General features: G+C 41.5%; 2 protein-coding genes across 4 annotated transcripts in view; one reads left to right on the top strand and one right to left on the bottom strand.

Annotated features, from left to right (window-relative positions):
- nipal4 (NIPA like domain containing 4) overlaps positions 1–1,599 on the top strand; it is a 9,452-nt gene extending 7,853 nt beyond the window's left edge. Inside the window, exon 10 of the mRNA XM_030362342.1 lies at positions 76–1,599. Coding sequence (XP_030218202.1) covers positions 76–273 — 198 coding nt within the window. The 3' untranslated portion in view covers positions 274–1,599. The remainder of the gene's footprint in view (positions 1–75) is intronic.
- An 8,504-nt stretch (positions 1,600–10,103) lies between these two features.
- Positions 10,104–22,500, bottom strand: part of LOC115547812 (glutamate receptor 1-like) — a 54,794-nt gene continuing 42,397 nt past the window's right edge. Inside the window, exons 15-18 of one of the 3 annotated variants that reach the window (XM_030362276.1) lie at positions 22,381–22,500; positions 16,256–16,370; positions 12,466–12,600; positions 10,104–10,890 (exon numbers count right to left, since the gene is read on the bottom strand). The exon at positions 22,381–22,500 is cut by the window's right edge and continues 128 nt beyond it. In XM_030362276.1, the coding sequence (XP_030218136.1) occupies positions 10,681–10,890; positions 12,466–12,600; positions 16,256–16,370; positions 22,381–22,500 (580 nt within the window). In that variant the 3' untranslated portion in view covers positions 10,104–10,680. Of the gene's footprint in view, positions 10,891–12,465; positions 12,601–15,252; positions 15,368–16,255; positions 16,371–22,380 lie in introns of all 3 variants that reach the window. The other 2 variants (XM_030362277.1, XR_003977428.1) reach the window with 2 other exon arrangements.

Below are 22,500 nucleotides of genomic sequence, written 5' to 3'. Positions count from 1 at the left end.
AAACAACACGTGAGGCTGCAAACAGGAAAGCATGCAATTTTTTTTTTTTACTGATTAAGTATTTCTACTTTACAGATAAGCGTTCACCAGCTGATTGGTCAACTGCCTACGAGGGCGAAGACGGAGGGGCGAAGTGAGGAGAGGATACCACCAGATGAAGGAGGAGGAGGAGGGAGTAAAAAAGAAGATAAATCTGGACTGATTGACAACATCTACATAGAGAGCCTTCCTCCTATGAGAGAGGAGGGTCCAAGGGTCTTCATCATCAGCTGAGAGGCAGAGTGAAGGCTTCAGAATACACACCATGGGTTTTGGTTAGATCATTTCATGCCTTTTGTTTGACAAACTAGATCAACACCTGTATTTCAATTGGTCAAGAAATGATTTAATTTTGTAATATTGTCTTTGGTTGGTCCATGATAGTGCAGAGGGCTCGAATAGCATTCAATTGAATGCATAATGTATGATTCACACAATCCATAAGGATTCATGCCAATGATTAAACCTTAGCCAAAAGCGTTTGTTAGAGCCCGCTCACTTCCCCTTTTAGCTAATGTTTTTTGCTTGCATTACCATTCCTGACCAGTATTAAAAACATCAGAAGTGAAAACATTCTCCTCTGTGTATGACCCCAGCACAAATATCTGGTCTAATGGTCTAAAAGAACCCCTTTATACCTATACCATCACATTATGGGATAAATCCCCTGGTTTTCCTCTTATTAACCCAAACTCCTCATCGAAGTTCAAACATTTTATGTCTCAACATTTATGTACACATGTTTATGTTATTATTTGAACCGTCGTTATGAAGGCTTCCGGTTGTCACCATCTCAATGTGAAGTGTTCAGAGGCGGAATGGCCATCGCTCCCGGTATGAAAAAGTGCCCCACTCTGCCCCTGGAAGTGTTGACTGAAACCCAGTGATCCCAGCTGGATGGACAGCAGAGCCTTCAGTGCAGAGTGAGGGGAGTCCGACACAGGAACATTGTGTTGGACACTTGTGTTTTACACACACGCACACTGCTGTCCACTTACAGTGTAGCCCCCTGCTCATAGCTCCTCTCTCTATGACACACTGATGGCTCATCCCTGGGACTCTGAAACCCTGCACCACCCCTACCTCACCGCCTTTTAGCACTGTCGCCATCACTTTGGATGTTATTAAAACGATTTGAAATGGTGGGGAGCTCCAAACCACTCAAAGCCCACCCACCCACAGCCTAGTCAGCCTACAGAGAATTCAAATGAATATGTAAACAAAAGTGATGGTGGCAGTAAAGTTAAATGAATGACTTAGTGCAGCTGGGATGACAGCATAATTCACCTCTTGTATCACCGAAATAATTGTACATATCGTACATATTGTGCGATCATCATAATTAGCATTGCTTTTAGCATTGGTGAGTAGTATGCATGCTGTGTATCCTATACAGTACAAGTGGTGATTCACATATGACATTCCATAGGTTGAGAGTGGTGTAAATAATTGAGTGACTTGCCCCATGTCACTTCTCCTGGTGTTATGAATTGATTTAATCCAGTACTATTCTTCAGCTTGTGGACAGTCAATCGTGTTAATAAAGAAACTTGAAAATAGCTTTGATGTCCATTTCTAATTATAGTATAGTGTGTAGTCAGAATATGAACAATGCAGAGTAAATATCATGGTGGTTTGTTCGTGGTCTTGTTGCCGGTATATCATATAATCATATTTCATGACATTGCCAGATATTATATGAGCTCATGTTAGGGTAATATAATGTTAATGTAACAGGCTGCACACTGCCAGGAGCTGTCTGTACTGTTTAAGCATGCGTAAAGGTGTCATTTACTGCCACTTTCTGTGCATATGCGCGTTGATGTGAGTGTGCGTGTCCTAGAATCAAGTGTCAGAGGATTAGTATATGTGAAACCCTAGGGACCTAATTAGGCAGCCTTGCAGATAGTTGCCACTGGGAGAGGGAAGCCAGAGTGAAACACAGGTAATGGGGTTACAGGAAGATCCCGGGGAGCAGAGAGGATGGAGGTTACCACTCTAATGGACACAGCAGGAGTTATAAAAGCTTCTTGTGTTCCTGTGCATTACAGCAACGCAAAGCCAAACAGACGCACACAAACACATTCTCCTGCAGCACTGCATTTCTAATCCTCCAGGGAATCTATCGTGTTCACATGGATGAATGTATGGAAAACATGGTCCATCTAATCTGGTCAATCCTGACTAGGCACATTTATACAGAGATTTATATTGTTATTTGACATTTTGGGCAAATACAAAAAATACAAAAAATTTGAATAATGACATGATTTTAAAAAGTTCTGGTTAAAATAATGTGATATGTACAAAAGGTGTGATAGTGGATATAAACTGTGTCAATTTGCTATCGAGGTGTAAAACATCCAACTGTAACTGCTATTTAGCAGAAAACGAATAGAGCGTTTAAATAGTCTTCATACATTTATTTTTCACCTAAATCGAACAGCAGCCGGGAAATACTTTCATTTGAATATGCAAACATCTGCTGTTGAAATGCAACCGTCATTATTTTGATGGCCACTAGATATCACTGTATAGACATCTTCAAAAATGTTGGCGTAGGCCTTTATTTTTGAATTGCTCCAAAAAAAAAAAGTTTTTTTATCATGACAATGTCATTTTCACAAATTCCTGGTTGAACACGAGCCAGGTAATGTTCTGGAGTGCAGAGGTAAGTAATTTAGAGAAGAGTGTCATGGGTACATTATGGGCCTGCTGTGGGAGTCATTAAGTCTGCTCTTTAAACACTGTGTGTCTGTAGGCCATTCTGTGCTGAATTAACCTGGTACTTAAACCAATATTGTGTTTATCATGTTCACAGCTGTTCACATTTTGTTTTTAGCTAAGGTGTAGCCTTTAGGTATAGGTTTATTTATATATTTTCTGTGTGCGTAGCTTGTTATTTTCTAATAAACAACTAACATAGTTTAGAGACATTGAAAATGTAAATAAGACTGTCCTTTTTTGCAAATTCCATTATCAGCAGAAATGAGGAAAACATTTAATAGTCTCCATGGGGTTTACTTAAAGAACCTGTAGATAAGGTTAGAGAGTCTTTATGGTACAGGGCAATACGGTACAGTGTGTGTGCCCCCAAAGAGACTGGAATGGAGCAAGGTTTTGCAACTTAAAGTCCCCTCTCTCTCTGCTCCCTCCCTATGTTACTCCCCGATGAAAAGTTTTGCACGTGTGATTGACAGGCAAGATGGATTCTCAAAATGAATCACAGAGAAGACGCCCTCTTTGGTCAAAAATGAGCCGGGAGTTTTTTTTTTACTCAGTTACAGCTGATACTAATGACTAATAGCATGGCCATTTCTAATGAAGAACTCTGAAATGATAGCTCTTATACAGCACCTTTAACAACCAAACTTTGAAGCGCCAGATTCTTCTTCCTTATCCAAAATGGCCAGTTTCCTTTGCCTTCTGTTTCCAATTAATGAGTGGACTGAATTCCTGCCAGAGACTCTTAACACCATGTCATTTGTTTGGTTGATAAAAATGCTTCGCTCTAAGCAGACTGAAATCCATAATTACATTTAACACGGCTTGATTGGCTTTCGTTAATTCCTTGACAGCCAATAAGCTGCATGCTTCTCTGTTTGTGATGATAAACCCATGTCCGTCGCTGATGGCCGTTTAAGCTCAGTAATTCTCCCTGAGAGACGACACTTTCTGGCTGACAGAGACAAACATGAAGCAGTCAACCTTAGCCTACCAGCCCTACTCAACGCTGCTTGACTCATCTCAACGGATGTTTTTTTTGTATATTATCATTTGTGAAAATAATAATATAATGTTAAAATGGGCTCACCCCTTAATTGCTAGATTGCTCTGCTTTTGGCACGAGAAATAGAGTATGTCATTAACTTCTGCTCTGACATGCCGTCATCTGCACAGGCATCCAGGCAATATTGTAAAGCGCTTTGAGTGGACACTGGTTAGAAGAGCACGATATAAATGCATTCCATTTACCATTGTCTGTGTTCATCAGCGTTTGATTACAATCCCTTCTGTTGTCTGTTTGCAGTGCACGCTCGTCTGTCTGTGTGGAGTGTGTGTGCGGTATACACGCACGTGTGATAATTACAGCAATTTCTCATGGCGGTTTTGGCGGTTTTCTCATCTTGTCTGAAATGCTTCTAGTCCTCCTACACAGCCTTTCACAATCAAATAAGAAAGCCACATTCAAATAGTTCCAAGGCCCATATTTTTACAGAATAATGTGTGGCAAAATGTTAACTATTCTTACATTCTTTGGTTTAATCTGTGGTTTAATAATGAATGGATCGGCTATCATTGAGTTTGTCTGGGGCGGATCTTTGAGCCATCAAACTGACAACACCTCACACAACACACCTCCCCAAGGTTACTTTTAGAACCCCGCTCCAGCCACAGTGACTGCAGTCATCTGTGCGGTGGTAGGGATAACATTAGTTCAGCCAGTCAGCCCTCCCGGTTCCCAACACCACAGCAAACAACCTGTCTTCTACCATCAACGCAGAACACAAACCCCTGTCCTTCATCACCCCTGAAAGGGTCTGTGTGTGCTGGACTGAGTCCCCTCATACACAGATGCATTTCTTTTTTTGTGTAGCCTCCCTTTCGGTCACCTCCATTGGCAGTAGGAGCACCATGGTGGTAACAGCCCTCCCTCCAGGGGCATAGCCAGGACATTATTACTGTGGTGGCCATCTCGGGCCAGTCTTACATTTGGGGCGCATATTTGTAATTATATTATTTATGCATATTATGTTATGCTTTATGATAGAGTGGAAGACAGGAAGGTATGGGCGATAGAGGTGAGGTTGTGCAGCAAACGACAGGAATTGAACCCGGGTTGCTGCTATCAGGACTGTGCCTTGATGGTACGGGCTTTACTCGCCGAGCCCCAGTACCCAGCCTTCTGAGAGAGTGGGGGGCTGGGGGGGTTCCGGAGAAGGCACCACCTTAAACGTATGTTGCATAACTGATGCCTGATTGGAAGGTGACACTGTGTAACGCTCATACTATGAGAATGATGTGATAATTAATTGTGTGTGAGTGATTTGACACACAAATAAATCTCACCATCTAAACGACGCTAAGCATCTGTCTGCGTCGACTGGGGGTTGTAGCTTCAACTCTGTTAGGGCGATGTTAACATGTGACCTAAACTGACTGACAACACCTGCTAAGGGTCAGGTGCTTGGAGAAAACAGCTGGGGGGGCTGGGGGGGGGGGCGTGTGGGTCCAAACCTAACCAGAGCTCTACCCAAAGCCTGCTACTCCGTCTATAATCGTGTCTCTTGTCTCTCCATTTTTTTTCTATTTTAAGCACAGAAATACAGAGTATGCCACACAAACTATTCACTGCGCATCCTGTATGAATATGAGACAAATAAAAAACCTTTGAAACTTTGAATCTTGTCTTCACTAAGCAGACATGAAGGGGAGGGAGTTTAGGGAACGAGCCCTGCTAGCAACCAAGGCCAGAGTTGCATGCATGTCTCACGTACTAACATTCATTTACTATTCACTACTCCTTTTGAGTGAATTCAGATACTGTCTGTTACTAAGGAGCAGGTGTATAGGTTGGACACCTTACCCAAGGAGGCCAGGTAGTCTGTGGAAATTGAGGATTGGAACCAGTACATTCTATAGTAAATGTGTACATGGTTGTGTGGTCTTGTGTGTGGGTCTGTGTGTGTGTGTGTGTGTGTGTGTGTGTGTGTGTGTGTGTGTGTGTGTGTGTGTGTGTGTGTGTGTTGTCTGTGGGTGTCATGATAGACGTTGTGCATTGTGAATCTTACTAACATCCCTAATACTAATATCAATACAACTGAGGTTTGTCATACTGAGTTTGTGTCACATGTATTGTTGTTTGACTTATTTCCCTTATCTGCTGTCGTCTATCGCCTTTAAGTTTCTTGTCCTCTACAGGTTAAATTAAAAAATAATAATCTTTACATTTACTTCGGTTATACAACTTGAATTGTGATACTAATATATTACATCAGATGCAATGTGAGATATTTCAAGACTTTATTTGTTACAACTTTAATGATTATGGCTTACAGCCTATGATAACCCAAAATTAAAAAAATAGAGTATTGTGAAAGGTTTCAATATTGTAGGCTCAAAGTGTCACACTCAGCATATTAATCCAAAACACCTGCAAAGGGTTCCTGAGCCTTTAAATGGTCTCTCCTCAGAGAAAGGTAGGAGGCACGTGGATGTGTGTTCTTTAGGGCCACACATCTTTTTAAAGAACAGAGGGGGTGTTAGGTAGATGAAAGCAGCCCCATGTTCCCTATTAAGCAGCCTGTCACACAAATTGGTGGAGATCCACTCCAAGTCACAGAATTAAACATCTGTGTCTCACAGCTTTAAGTCCACTGCTGTATATATATATAAAACCCTATTTGGTTCTATATATACATTGAATCATATACATGGTTCTATATATTTATATTTATTTTACTTTGCTTTATTTTGCGAAAACCCAACAAACCCAAAAATGTAAGTGTGTTTTTTGACGTTGCGGTTATGAGTAAATCCTTGTTTTTTCTCATTATCCTTGCGGGAAGCCAGCAGTCTGGCATGAAAGCCACTCAACGGGCCATTTGTTTCAGGAACATCGATGGAAGCTAATGAGCCGCTAACTCCTAATCATGGCCTTTCTTGGGGTAATTGCCACTCGTTTCTCTGCCTCTCTGCCTTTGTCCTCCCTCACAGCTATGGGGAGCAATGTGCGGTTTCACACTACAAACAAGATATTCCTTAACATTATCGCAGCAGACGACAGATGTCCTGGAGCTCCTGGCCGCCACATTAGCCACGCGGTAGGCCAACGAAGCTGGCCTGAGCATGCAGGGTGACATGAGAAGACTTGAGGACGGAGTATTAAAGATGGAGTTTAGTTTTTTTAATGAATGACACAGAGGGATACTGGAGGAGAATCTATATATCAAGTAGGTGTGAAGTCGGTAGAGAGAAAGTGATCGTCTGAGATAAACAATAAAAATGCATTCATAAATTGTTGTTTGTTGAGATACCTACCATGCTGTGATATTACCTGCATATTTCAAATAAGTGCTGTACTAAACAAGTCATCACCGTATACAGGGATCCATATTGCTACATAGTACAGTAATAGATGCAGATCAAGGCAACGCCTAAATTCACCTCAGATATCTAAGAAGATTCAGGGTCTCCCAACGGATCCTGAATTCCTTCCACTCCGTCACTTTACAGAGTATACTGACAGAAGCTACAGTATCTAGTAGTACAGGATCTGTCTGGTATGGAAACAGCTCCTGTCGGGAGCAGCGAGACCTGCCCAGGGTGGTGAGGTCAGCTGAGTGGACCATGTGCACCCCACTCCCCCCTCTGCAGGACTTAAACACCAGCAGAGCCAGAGGGATTATAAAGGATCCCATTCACTCCGGAAACAGACTTTGTGTGACCCTCAGGTCAGTCAGACGCCTGCGCTGTCACAGGGCGTGCAGAATAATATTTTACGTAATATTTTATTATATTTTAATTTCATTGTATTTTATTATTTATTGAACCAGATAATACCGGGTATGTCTCACAAACAGTCTGCTGCCTATCCTGTATGTGTATGTGACAAATAAAACATTTGAATCTTTGATCCTATGCTGGAGTTAATATGTTGATGGTATAGTAACATAGTCTAGCTCCGAATATATGTGGGATGCTTCATTCCACAAAACCTACTATATAGGTTTTGTGGAATATATACTACTACACGCGTGCCACCACTGGCATGTGGCGGCATAATCATTGGCACACTTAAAAAAAAAAATATATATATACATATATATATAATTTTTTTCTTTTTAAAAAAAAATAATATATATATATATATATTATTATCAAAAAATGTCACTGCACAATACGGCAGCATAATTATTAATACCGATTTTTTTGGCACTTTATTCTGTTTTGGGCATTTCCTCCCAGTGCAAATATGATTAAATGAGTTACTGAAAGCAGTGTTCTGAAAAAAAATGGCCTGTATGCATCGCCTTCACATGGTTTTGCAAAGCTGTACATGTCTTAAAGATATCGATGTGGATGGTTCCAACATTGCCATCTATTCTTGTTTTTTATATTTCTCACAGTGCAAATATGTTTTTGAATGAGTTTCTGAAAGTGAGGTTTTAAGATGGGGCGTATGTAATTATAATTTGTAAGCCCATGTAGCAAATATAAGAACAAAAAAACATTTAAAATGTTGATGCATGATTGTCGACTATATGGGTATAATACAATTCCAGGTCTTCTGGAAATGTTTTTGGTCGCTGTGTCATAATTCAGCTTAATATTTAATATACTGTTGCTTAAGGCACACTCATTGACGAGAAAATGTCAAACTGGCATGCATGGTGAAAAGGTTGCTGACCCCTGATATAAATTATTAAAGAAAGATCATCAAAGCACAGAACCATGCGAACCCGAGAATGGGAGAAGTAAATAAAACTTATATATTATGATCAATTAAAAAGCAATCAAATAAAGCGACAGTGTTAAGAATTTTGATAATTTTTAATAAATATGATAAATACAACTAATCTCTGCATAGACAGAATCAACACAAATGTATAAACTTGCAATTCATTTAAATAGAGCATAGTTGTGATTCACAGATGTTAATTGCCACATATATTCCTATTCATTCATATTGTACAAATATGAAACTTTGTCTTTATTTTCTCTTGAATATCAGCATCAGACTACAAAACAGTTGTCTGACGCTGCATCATCTGGTGTGCAAAGTAAATGACAGGGGAACGGAAGTTAACAACAAATAAGATCCAAGGAGAAAAATATATCCACAGGAATCTTGGCTTTGGGCCTTGTACAAATGAGTTTGTGCATGTGAACACGCCTTGCAATCTGTGATGTTCCTGTAATGGGACTCCTGACTAAGTCTTCTGGATAATGCAGTAACAGAGTCTTGATCAAAGCTGTCCTTGGGATGAAGGTAAAGGCCACGTTCTAATGCATGCACTCGTGATTTCATGCATGGCTTATTGTTTTCCCAAGCCCAAATTTTAAAATGATGAATTACTCCTTTAAAAACAATAATGGAAACATAAAAGAGGTGAACGCTGTTGAATATGTTAACGGTTCGTTAAGAATAGTGTTCATAAAAAAGTACTTGCCATCTTCTATCATTCTGTTATTTTGTTGGGACAAACCCTAGATTATTTTAAAGAAGTCTGAATTCAATCAGTTTTTTTCTCTTTGTGACAAATATAAAACGGACGAGTCCATCGTAAGTGGAGGTAAACGTTTGTTTCCCAAAACGAGGAGAGAACGAGGAGAACGGTAAACGACCTTGCCAGGCGCTTGAAAATAATCCAACCTGACATGGCTGCGCTTCACAGGTCGTTTGGCACTAGCGCCTCTCCCCCTAACACACACACACACACACACACACACACACACACACACACACACACACACACACACACACACACACACACACACACACACACACACACACACACACACACACACACACCACTCAACACCACGCAGCCTCCAGTCTGGAGGAAGGGGACGGAGGGACGCCCAGACTGTGGTTCCCAGACTCTGTAGGCCTTGTTCCGGTAGGACTCTGCTCTGGGTTCTGCTGATGCTAACCCTCCATGGACACATACTGAATATCTACCAACCACCACTATCTCACCTGGTTAGTGTTAAAACAGACCCGACTTTGGCCATCTCCACATGCAGTTGACGTAGCTGTGAGGCAGACCTGCATAGAGTTGGTTTTAGCACTGTAATCAATACATGGCCTCTGTCCTGGGGAAGGGGAGGGATCACCTCTGGATCCTTTTTGAAGCAGAAGCAGCAGCAGCTGAGAGGTGTGCATGCATGAAGGATTACAGTACTATAGTAGCTGTGTTGTGAGTTAGTGTGTGAGTGTATGAACACACACACACACATACTCACACACACACACACACACACACACACACACACACACACACACACACACACACACACACACACACACACACACAAACAAACACGCATGCACGCACGCACGCAAGCATGCACCCACACAAACACACACACACACACACACACACACACACACACACACACACACACACACACACACTTTGCAGTCGCGTTGGCAAACGTCAGTGATGTTGAGCTTAAGTGAACCTGCCATTGAAGGGCGGGATCTCCCAATGTACCGGTAATGAGCAGGACACAGGAAGCAAAACAAAAGAAGAGAAAGACACAACAGGACGACAGGAAAAGGAGCTCCACTTGTACCTGGACTGTGAACTTATTGCAGAAGGAGAAGTTAGTTCAAACAGCTCTCGCAGCTGAATCGGACAACGCAGTTCGACACTGCTCATTTGCGCCGTTTAGATTGATCCGTGTTCTTCCCAGTTCAGGTCCCCTCTCCACTGGGACCCCATGTGGAGTCTGTCCGTACGTTAGTCATCGTGAATACACAATATACACAGTGCTCCACTTTGAACCACCCGATCGTTTTTCCTCAGCCATGCCTCCATTCAAACACACACGCACGCACGCACACACAGAGTAAGACACTTGAGAGACGGATGAGGGTGTGGTTGTCGGCGGAGGGCTGGTCGTGTCACCTCTTCACATGCCGGTGGTGTTGATGCCCAGGCCGGCCGCCCCCTGGCCCATGCAGGGGAGGGTCTGAGGCCCCATCTTTTGGTAGTCCAGCGCCCCCAAGCGTCCGTTCTCCCCCCCCTGGATGAAGGCACCGCCCGCTACCCCTCCACCCATGCCCCCACCCGCCGCCCCTCTACCCATGCTGACGCTCATCATGGCCGCGTCGATCAGCTCCTGCATGGGATCACATGATACGTTGTTCTAGATGGATACAGACATTATGTATCTAGAAATAGTTTTTAGTGATTCATGCTGCATGTGAATCTTGCACCTCGCAAACATTTACTAATGAACGGGTAAGTACCCCCCAATTCCCTGGGGGTCAAAAACAGTTTGAGACTTATGTACACATGCACGCATACACTTATGTGTATAAAGTGGTAAAACTGGGGGAGGTTTCTGCTTTCTGCTGATTTCAGCTTAATCTGAGAGCTCAGGCTTTATTTGCTCTTCCATTTGAGTCTGGCCCCCCTCCATTCCAGAAAGACTTCCAGCAGATTGGGCCAATCACAATCTATCTATATGAGGCGGGTTTGATATGATGACTGTACAGAAGTGCCCTCTATGGGTATGGTTCCAGACAAATACATATTTGGGCATTCGTTTGGCAAGGTCAGCGATCATGTAGCTGTTTGCGGGGGATCTGTTAAAGCGTAATTGTCAATCAAGAACTCAGAAGTAAACTGTGAAAACAAGTAGTTGCAAAGGTTCCAAATTAACACTATGTAGACCTGCCACCAGGTTACGTCTTAAAAATGTGTTTCCCTCTGTACAATCTCTGAAATGAAACAGGAAACCATGTGTAGCTCGGCCAGGGCTCTGTGCCGTCTCCCCCAAGGAGTTATTATTTTCCTTTTTCTTCTGTACAATATTAATTAGCGAATAAAGGCATCTAAAATCGGGGTTCAAAGAGTGCCACAGTGGGAAGAAGCCAGGGTTGGAAGTCCTCCCCCTCCCAGATGGGCCAGAGGGCGCCGTGCAGCCGCCTCAGCCATGTAGCACACTAAACCCTTCACGTCTCGGCCACTTCAGCATCGGCAATTATCCACTGAGCAGCATGTGCTTCGATTTGGGCCGAAAGCAGAGCAGCTGGTGGAGACACTTTGGGCAAACAAAACATGAAGCAGAATCCAAAGCCTGCAAATTGACGCTTGGCTATCCCACTGTGACACCCAGCAAGGATTCTTCTTCAAAGACCAATGTCTGCAACTGGATGAAGGCTATTTTGTTTTAATATGCACTGATGGTTGGGATCGCCTGTTGCAAACCTCCTACCTTACTGCAGCTATAGAACTGTGAGAGGGGGGGGGAACGACGTGGTAAGCCAAGAACCACAGAATCACAGAAAATGTTCATAACGAGATAATATAGCTGTACATTACATTTAAGTAAAGCTATACACATTATTTTGAAATATAGCTGTACAAACAGCATGGACATCAGAGGGTTAAGCTCTTAGTGGACTCAAAGCCTAGAGATACAGTAGGATTACTTGACTTCTGTGAGACAGGTACATCACTGAAGCAGGATGCTAGGTTTGATACCCAGAATAAAGTGCTGGGGTAGACTTTGAGGGTCGCATTGCGTACAACTTTACGGACCCCGTTAATCACCGCTTGCAGTTATTTATATAAATTTTTTGAATAGGAGTAGCAGCCTTTGGAATAATCTCCCTTAAAAGTACCATGACATGTCAAAAGGAAGGTGCTACTGATTTGAGTTTTCTTATGACGCTGTTGAACAACTGACCTTCATTCTCCGAGACTCGACGCGGGATTTGTAGCAGAATTCGACCAGTGCCACCAACATGGCCAGCCCTAGCCCGCCAATCAGAATGTAGAACACTCCGGCCACATTGCTGAGGCTCAGGGCACTGGTCTTATCCTGTTAGCATGCAGGGAACAAGCAGTTGGTTAGCCACAAGAATGGATGATATTAAATTCTAACTGCTAATTTCATGTGCTAACTGCTTTTCATACAAGCTGTTCTAATGTGTCTTCACTATCAGGGCCGAGATGCATTAGAACTATTTTGATGAAAGCCACAAGGAACTCAGAGTAAGTTGCAGATACAATTGAAAAATTATTTTCATTAGCATTATTGTTTTACAATTTTTAGTTAACTATTGTTTGTCTGTCCGGCTCATTGATCAAAAGGGGACAATGTATCTCAGCCACTGGCAAACAGATGTTATTCTTTGTAGCATGCAGCTTCATGCACAAAAACAATGACACACAAAGCTGTTAAAGGCACTGTAAGCAATGTCATTGTCCCTCCTCCCCATTTCAATATGAATGCGGGTCTTGCAAGACTCCAATCTTGTTTTGCCTGGCATCTTTCCTTTCTTCTTCAAATTCTTTAGCCTTCTTATTTATACTTTTCGCTCTTGCGTGTTCCTGCTGTTGTTTAAGTTGTTGTTTTGTTCCTGTGAGTGCTCAAATGGTTGGTTTGCCTGTCCTGCCATTGTCAGTCAACACTGTCAACTGCTGCCCTCCCACGAACAAGAGGACTGCCTCTTGGTGGAGTTCTCTCTCCTGATTTGATAAAGATGGAACAGGAGAGCATAATATGTGTTTTCTGTTTACTTGCAGAGCAGCAGGACTTCGGGAGCCATATTCTGACCAAACACTCTTTATCAGTGATGGCTTTCGGATTATAGAGCTATTCAATACCTATTTTAAACAAGAAATATAATGCTTACAGTGCCTTTAATCACACTTTTGGAGAAGGTCAAGAGCAGGTCTCTTTCATTCACATTTATCCATGAGAATCCATCTCTCAGGATCTGCAGTCCTGTCGAATTTAATTTAGGCTTTATGACCATTGCTATTGTACGATACAAACCCATCTATAGCAACACTCTGAAGGATATATTTGATGTTTAGGTGATTATTCATGAGCATCTTTGGTCATATCTTAGTGATGTCATCCAAAAGCATGCGGTCAAAAATAAAACACATCCAGGAAGAAAAGGGTGCGTGTCTTATCCAGAGGGAAGTGGTTCTTCAAGTTGGGAACGTATCAAGAGCTGTCATGCTTTTCTCTTGGTCAAAATGTTCACATGAAGCAGCTACTGTGTGTGCAGCTATGTTTGTGTGTGTGTGTGTGTGTGTGTGTGTGTGTGTGTGTGTGTGTGTGTGTGTGTGTGTGTGTGTGTGTGTGTGTGTGTGTGTGTGTGTGTGTGTGTGTGTGTGTGTGTGTGTGTCTATGTGTGTTGGGGAGGGGGGGGGGGGGGTATTGTTGGCATTCCCTGTGATAGGATAGAATGGAAGGAAACCAGTGATCTGAAATACTTGTAGAACTGTTCTAGCAGCATAAAAATATATATTTAACAAGGCTAGGGCTAATTGGTGAATTAATCACTAACTGAAAAAGCTACATAGTGGGTTTATACCATGCTTGAGTTAACATGGGAATAGACGGGCTACAGCAATTAATATTCCTTTGAATTAATCAGTTCATTGTAAAAAATATCTTAAACAAGCAATGACATTAAAAAGGCATTACTTGTTTTAGATTCACTAAATCTCAATGGCCTTCTTTCATGCCATTAGGATGTAAAGCATTTTTTGTAGATCTCAATGGCCCTTCCTTCCATTCATCTGATAGGTAAGCAGTCCACAACCAGTGCTCGAACACTCAGGGGTTCAGTGATTGTAACCATAGAGAAGCTGTATTAGCCCAACATGCAAAGGCTTACTAACTGCCAATTATCTTTGTTAATTTATCTTTACTTTTATTTTCATTTATCTGCTTGTTTAATATCGAAATAACAAACAAAACCAAACACACACGCGCAAGCACACTGAGATACACACACACACACACACCACACAAACACGCGTACACACTCACACACACGCACACACTCACACGCACATGCGCACACACACACACACACACACACACACACACACACACACACACACACACACACACACACACACACACACACACACACACACGCATACACACACACACACACACACACACGCATACACACACACTCACACACACACACACACACACACACACACACACACACACACACACACACACACACACACTTTAGTTTAGTTTAGTTTGTTTTGTTTAGTTCTGACAAACTTAACTCCCTGGATAAGCTACCAGTAATTTACTAACATGCATCCCCTGAAAATCTCCCTCATTAAAGTGAACGGTATTTATATCAGAACGTATGTGTTTGCTTCATAAAGCAACAAACTCATTTTAAGTGTTATGTAATCTTTCAGCGCATATACCTTACAACTACGACCTATCAAATGTATTTTCTCCCACCCCTGACTTCAACTATACGTGCACACGTTCAGCTGGGAGCTCACCCTGTGAAGTAGTCAAGCTTGTCAGAACACAGGCCGGCATATAGGGATGAATTCCCCCAAAATGTAATTTACACAAATCAAAAGCTAATGAGGTTCTCTTATGCTTACAAGCCCCCCGCCCTCACCCTCCCCCTACTCCAACAGACCAACTCTGCTGTGTATGAGGGTGGGGAGGTAAGGGTGGGGATTATACCTTTCTGCCGGAGTCTCTGCTGCCACACTCCCCTTTGTCATACCACCACTTGTTTTTCAACTTGTCTAAGACGGCTTGTTCATTGAGCTTCAGTACCGCTAGGTTTACTGGGATTCTTCGCAGAGCCAATGAGAGCGGGGCGGGGCGGGGATGGGGAGGGAAATAACATAAATAACATTATGCACATCGATGTTATCTTATGTTATTGAGCTGCTCGTTACAAAGGAGTGTGTGTGTGTGTGTTTGTGTTTGTACATGTTAGTGTGTAGCAGCTACAGCAGCAAAAGATTGTTAGCAAAATAAAAAATAAAAAACGGCCATTAATGGTTACCGACACTGTAGCATATTAAGACCTTGTAATGGAAAGACAAACAAACATACATAAAAACATACATACAGACAGACAAACACACAAAAAAAGGCAGAAAGACTTAAAAGTGTTTGTTGAAAAGTGTGAAAGTGATATGCATTAATACTCCATCTAGCTTAGCATGTAGCCTGACTCCCTAGGTGCGAGATGTGTATTACTATATCACTTTGGGTAACCGGCAAGTGCTAAGAACAGGCCACAACCACTCCTTCCGCCAGTGGAAAGCTTAAATTTTGCTCTGCTTCTGTGTACAGAGATAGGTGGCCAATGCGACCAATCGGGTGCAAAACTAACTTTGACGATATTGTCTTTTTATCTACCGGGGTGGAAAATCTACCGGCAAAGCATTGATTTTAATATGTAACCCTGAAAATGTTTTCCTACAAAAGGGTCATATCTATCAACCACTGTCTGGGGGCAGGTTGCAACTTCTGACCCTGGTGTGATAAAGTGACTGAACGTTATTTGAATTTTTTCCAATCATGAATCAAGGATACAGTCATCCAATAATGGCTGCTGTACCAGTCCAGAGTTCGGTTTGGTCTTTCCAGAATGTATCCATCATTGCCAGTTACCCCGGTCGGCCTGCCATTGGTTGGCGTTACCGGTTGCTATGGGTTAAGTTGCTCTGACCTTGGAGTCCCCTCCCCCGGTGCCGCACTCTCCCTTGTCATACCACCATCTGTTTTTCAATTTGTCCAACAGGCCCTGCTCGTTCAGTTTTAACACTGCCAAGTTTACAGGGTTTCTATGGGAACGGTCATAATAGTAGGGGGATAGAAGGGGAACTTTGTGTTAATCATTAGACAACTTGAACATACAGAAAACTAAAACACATCAACAGGGGACTTGTAACAAAACCATTGTTAAACTGTTTGCTACACACAGAGGGGGGGGGGGGGGGGGGGGGGGCGGTGTCACGTTAAAATTGTACCAGGGGCGAAAATTGTACCGGCCTACGTCATCCATAGAAATACATTCCAAACCTGCCTGGCAACAGACGATCGCGACGCCCGATCCCGTCGAATGACGTGGGAAGGTTCTTGAACATTCGCAAACTCGTTCATTGAGCGCGACAAGACAGATAACACTCATTTTACAAATTACATTTATTAGCGTTCCTAACTTTATATTTGTATTGTATTGCATTGTATTTATCTATTTCCCTACACAGTAATAGCTAAATGTTATGGGGATAACGTGAATAATAATAATAAAAAACATTTACCAGTTAGTAAATGCCTGCTCACCTATCTATCTATCTATCTATCTGTCTGTCTGTCTGTCTGTCTGTCTGTCTGTCTGTCTGTCTGTCTGTCTGTCTGTCTGTCTGTCTGTCTGTCTGTCTGTCTGTCTGTCTGTCTGTCTGTCTGTCTATCTATCTATCTATCTATCTATCTATCTATCTATCTATCTATCTATCTATCTATCTATCTATTACCTATAATCTATTCTCTAAATTAAATTAAGGAAATTCAATTAACACAAGCTAGCTAGACTATGATACACATTAAACACTCAGTTTACTAGCAAAATTCGATTAAACAATTAAATGCGATACAAATATAAAGTAAAAACAAGTGTTATCTAGCGATCCGTTATCTGCATTACATTATTTTGTCTTCGGCAACATGAGCGCGATTGAAACCTGCCTGGCAACGGACAACCCCTTACGTAATTTTTTGTTTGTTGCCTGGCAACGGACAACTGATATGTACCCGGTACAATTTTCGCCCCCGGTACAATTTTAACGTGACAGTGGCATTGTAAACATTGTAAACAGAGTGACATTATAATCCCATCTAACGATGGCAGGTACATTCATGAGTATAACAGTCCTGAAAATGTAATGAAGGAAAGAACAACAAAGTTGGCACTTGGTTAGAATCGTGAACACATCATTAAATATCTCTATCTATCAAGTCATACCGATGCCAGCAAGGATCAATGGAACACAGCCACATATTTAAATGATAATAAGAGGCATTGACTAGCATGCTATTTGTCATCAAGGGGGTTCAACCTGCTGTCGATAATATTTGAGAGTTGATAAGATAGAGAGTGGTAAAGAGCAGAAGAGATCAAGATTTTTTGAATAATCCCCCAAAAAGTGGATATGGGAAGAGATTATCAGATCCTGATTGATCTGATGGTCGGAGCAGGTAGAGCTCTCGGATACAAATGGTTTCTTAGAGAGGCAGGCACACAGTCGACCGGAAAATATATTTCACAATAGGGAATTTTCCTCACGAATATCTGTTAGATTAGATTTCTATCAGAATACACTCAAATTATAGCTCTTAAATAGTACCTACAGCGATTTTAAATCTGTTAATTGGGGGTACTAAAGATTAAACCAACAAAGTGGCTTAATCTTTGTTGGTTGTTTCACATTTTATGGAGATTATATTGACGCTCAATTAATATCAATAACTGCATGTTATCTTTTAGTGCTTGTTTACTTTGTTTTCCGGAAGGTATCATCCTCTCTAGGACATTAATATTAATACATTTGAGAGGCCACAGCACTTTAATTTGTAAACATGCCCAGACTCACCTGGCATTTGGGGCACATTTAACCCAATTTATCTCTCTCTGTCTCTAGTTTCATAGCTGCTAAGAGCATCTGGTAAACAGCCTAAGCTTGGTTTCCCATTTGCATCATTTCCCAAAAAACAACAACGTCGTCATCAACAGCAACCACATTGTGGTACAAAGAAAGTACTCTAAGCTGGTTGTTCCAGAGATGAGAAGCCAAAGTCCAGAAGAGCATTGGTGGGGCTTGGTTAGTTATAATGAGATGTTGTTGATAATAATAAAGTTAGCAGAGACGTGAAGACTCGATTTCTGTTGATAATAATAACAATAATGAAAATAAATTCTATCATGGTTTTACTGAATCACCGCGATAGAGACGCACATTTGGTTAGGCTTCAAAGAGAGCAGCACATGGGAGAAGATGCCCTGCTGCCCTATGCGTCCACTGTTCACTACCCTGCTCTAGTAAGGCCAGCTGACTCTTGTGCTCCTTTTTCACAGGAAGTCTTTTCTTCCTTCCTTTGTGCCGTTAGTTGCTCAATGATTCAATACAGAGATTTTGAGTCCTTTTTTTCCCCCTAGCTGTGTGACTCTCACAAATTGCTTCTCTGCAAAGGGCAGAGGTGGTATGCTCATTGTGGATGAGGATTGTATGTCCAATGCCGCTGGGTTGTCTGTGTGATACCTGATGCATAATGGAACCGATTCAATTAGTTCATGTCCACACAAGTAACTGCCAAAGCCCAAAATTAATAACAGCAAAACATATAGCCCCTTTCAGAGTCTGGTCATAAATTATTAGTGGAAGCATTACAATGGAATGCTATGACCAACAATGATCATTGTACGATAGGAATTGATTTCTCTAAAGTTATTACAACGTACAAATGATCACTGCTTTTTATTTGTTTTTGAAGACTTATTTCCAACTAAAATCGTTGGCCCGCTATGCTGCGTCTGTCTGAGACTCTAAATGTGGTTCAGAAACATTCAGAAAAACTCATTTTATTTATTCATTATCTAACACTGAGTAATCAGTTGGAATAAAATAAAAACAAACAGCAGGCAGACCACCAGACAGACAATTTACAGACAGATGAACACAGACGGACAGAATATACGACAAAATGCTGCATGACTACAATAGTGTATTCATATTGTGCAGAAACCAATTAACTACTGCATTTAACAAACTGCCCTTCTAGTGTGTATTAATAAAATACCTTCTCAGACATGCTTCTTTCATGCTCCCTTTCTATTCATCATAGTCAGTGTGTTAATCAACACCCAATTGGTCGGCTGGTCTAATTTCACCCCAGCCATTTCGAGGTACTAGCTACTCATTGTAATTTGTAAGTAATGTGGTCGAATAGATCTCTGACAGCTCTCCAGTCTGAATTGTTTGCGGGTGATTGGACAAAAAAACCCTCCCCTGCTCCACACATATTACCTCTGTGGTTCACGGGTTTGTCTTAATTACCCCCATTTGAGTAACAACACATGAAATCTGTGTAAAAGTGAAAAGAGTGAGAAAAACGGAATGAGGGGAGACGAACAAGGAGCTCCACTGTATGCTACTGTAGGCAGAAGACAGACGGTTGGGGAGATTAGACAGTATTGTAGCGATGAGTAGATTCAGGGACATTAGCAACGTGGTGGATCAACAGACAAGGCCGGTTGGCACAAGGCAGACCAGACAGGCAGGCAGCAAACAGGCAGGCAGCCAACAAACAGACACAAGCAGACGTTTAAAGAAACAGGCGACATACAGACAACAGGGGAACAGAAGTGTTGATGCCACACATAATGAATTAAGAGAAATAAATGGAGGAAGGAAACAGAGAAAGACAGACAGACAGAGAGACACATTAGGAGACCGACAGTTGAACAGACAGCACTGACAGACATTTATAGACATTATACAGTCTTGACAAGGGAAAAAGACAAGAGGCATTATGTAATACGCTGTATAGACATACATTGTGCAGTGAGATGTCTTTTTTTTATCAAAAAGATAAAGTTATGAGAAACATAAGGTTATCAGGTTTGCAATCTGTTTAATGCCTAATATATAATATGTAATGCATACCAAATATATCTATAATAGAATATCGTTCACCGCACTATTGATTAGAAAGTAAAAAACACCTTTTTAATACTTTATAATTGTGTGTCGTCATAGAGAATATGCAGATCTACAGACCAGGCCTGGAGCAGGACCTCAGGCGCTCCCAGGCCGCTGCCCGCCCCCGCCGCTACTTTCTATTCATGTCTTCTTTTATTTGCATATAGCCCTGAATTTCAACGAGATTCCCCATCACTGCTGCAAACGCGTCTAATCATCTTAGCATTAAAAGGCTTGTTTGTTGTGAAACAGGCCAATTAATTATTGTACAAAATGCTAATGTTGAACTATAATGCGTCAATGGGAGAGCAGTGACATCATCGGCAGGACGTCTGAGCTACATTTCGTTTGGGAAGAACCTAAAGGATAATGAGGTTGAAGTTCAATCAAAAACTTAAGATCTCAAAAGTAGTATGTATACTGCAATATAAATATCCAATACAATTGTAAATATACTAGCCAATAGGGGTTTAGCATTGGGTTGATTTCAGACGAAACATTCTGCAATATTATTTGCATATATAAAGATATAACTATATTATATTATTATCCATCATGCAAATCCTCCGCAAATTACTGCATCAATAATCCGGTTGTGAAAACAACTGTATTGGTTGATAGAAGTGATGAAACCTTTGTTTCAACGAAGAATGCATCAAATCCCATTACACAGACCTCGAGGACGGGTTTATGCAGAATAATAACAAACTGTTGACTTGTGTATCTCCATTATCCATGATTTGATCTGAATCCCATGGCATGAATCAAAGTTTGCATCTTATCATACAACACCTAACTGGTGTGTGGCACACTCTGAATCCCTGGGAGAGCCCTCTGGAAGCCTGGTTGAAGGCATGGATTTAGACAACCACCATAGAAGTCTTTATTTAAATATTGAGGAGAAATTCAAATCAAGGTTCTTGGAACTCTAATTGGATAGAATTAAATGTTGAAATATACTATATATATGTATTCTGCATATTTGTGACCATGCAGGTGAATATATGCGTTATTTAAGTTAAGTGTTATTTGTGTATTAATATGATGGAGATGGAGAAAACAACAAGCGTTACAAAGCGATGCTGCTGCTTCGAAATGAAACATGGAATGCACCTGTGAACATGCTGAAGCAGATGGAAAAGATACACAGGCTCTTTTAAATATTTTACAAATTGGAAATGTCAACCCTATTTTTGTGTTATGCAAAGAAAGAACATTTTATTTTTGTTGCTTTGCTGTTTGTTCTCTTTTCGGTTTGATTATCTTCACATTTAATCCATCCCTGTGTCATTTATTTATACCGGGGCTATCCAGTCAAACCAGACAAACTTGGACCATTCTAAATGTTCTCCAACACAGTCTGTTAAAACACCACACCTTTGACCTTTGAAAATGACCGAATTTCGCATTAAAGTGGTTGAACAAATGAATGACTCAATGAATGACTAAATGACTAAATGACAATATAACAATGTCATTGAAGCAAACCTCATGCATGTTTTATATAAAAAATAACTTCTGCTTCCACAACTTTACCCCCTAAGCTAACAGACACATGACGTCATAAACAAAACCCCCAAGAAAGAATGACATCAGCACTAAACACCGCCTACAGGCTGAGAGACACATGTCAGCAGAGCCTTTGTTCGATTTGGCTCCCTTGTTCCCTCATTCCCTATTCCCTGCAGAGGGAACCCTATATCTGACTCTATTTAGAGAATAAGTAGGGGGGGAATTCGGACACTAATTATGCAACAGATTCCATCTGTGGATTGTGTTCTGGACACATGTCAGATGTCCACCCGGAAAATCGTATTGGCATAAAGTATATAAGAATCATATAACAAGGGAACCATCATGAGATGAAGTGAGGGAAATAATAGTGCATCAGTTGTAGTCTTATTTTTACGGTTCCTCATGGTTATTAAGAAGTGCACTATACGAGGAACCAGGTTTGTACGCAAGCAATGCAGACCACACTACTGTACAAAACGGTGACACCCTAATCGATTGACTATACAGGGCAACAAGTCGACCAATCGGAACAGAGCCCGAGGTCATAAGCGTTCATAACAATCAGCCAATGGATGAGTACCTGAGAGGGGATCCCTTGGGCGTGGCCACGCCGTAGCCCTTGGAGTCCAGGTTCCCGCCCACCTTCATGGTGTCGCAGGGTTTCCGCTGCTCGATGTACTCGTTCATGGAGGACTCCAGC

Source organism: Gadus morhua, chromosome 7 (genome assembly GCF_902167405.1).
Source record: "Gadus morhua chromosome 7, gadMor3.0, whole genome shotgun sequence".
In the NCBI taxonomy this organism is placed as follows: Eukaryota; Metazoa; Chordata; class Actinopteri; order Gadiformes; family Gadidae; genus Gadus; species Gadus morhua.
This window is presented reverse-complemented; position numbering and strand designations above follow the sequence as displayed.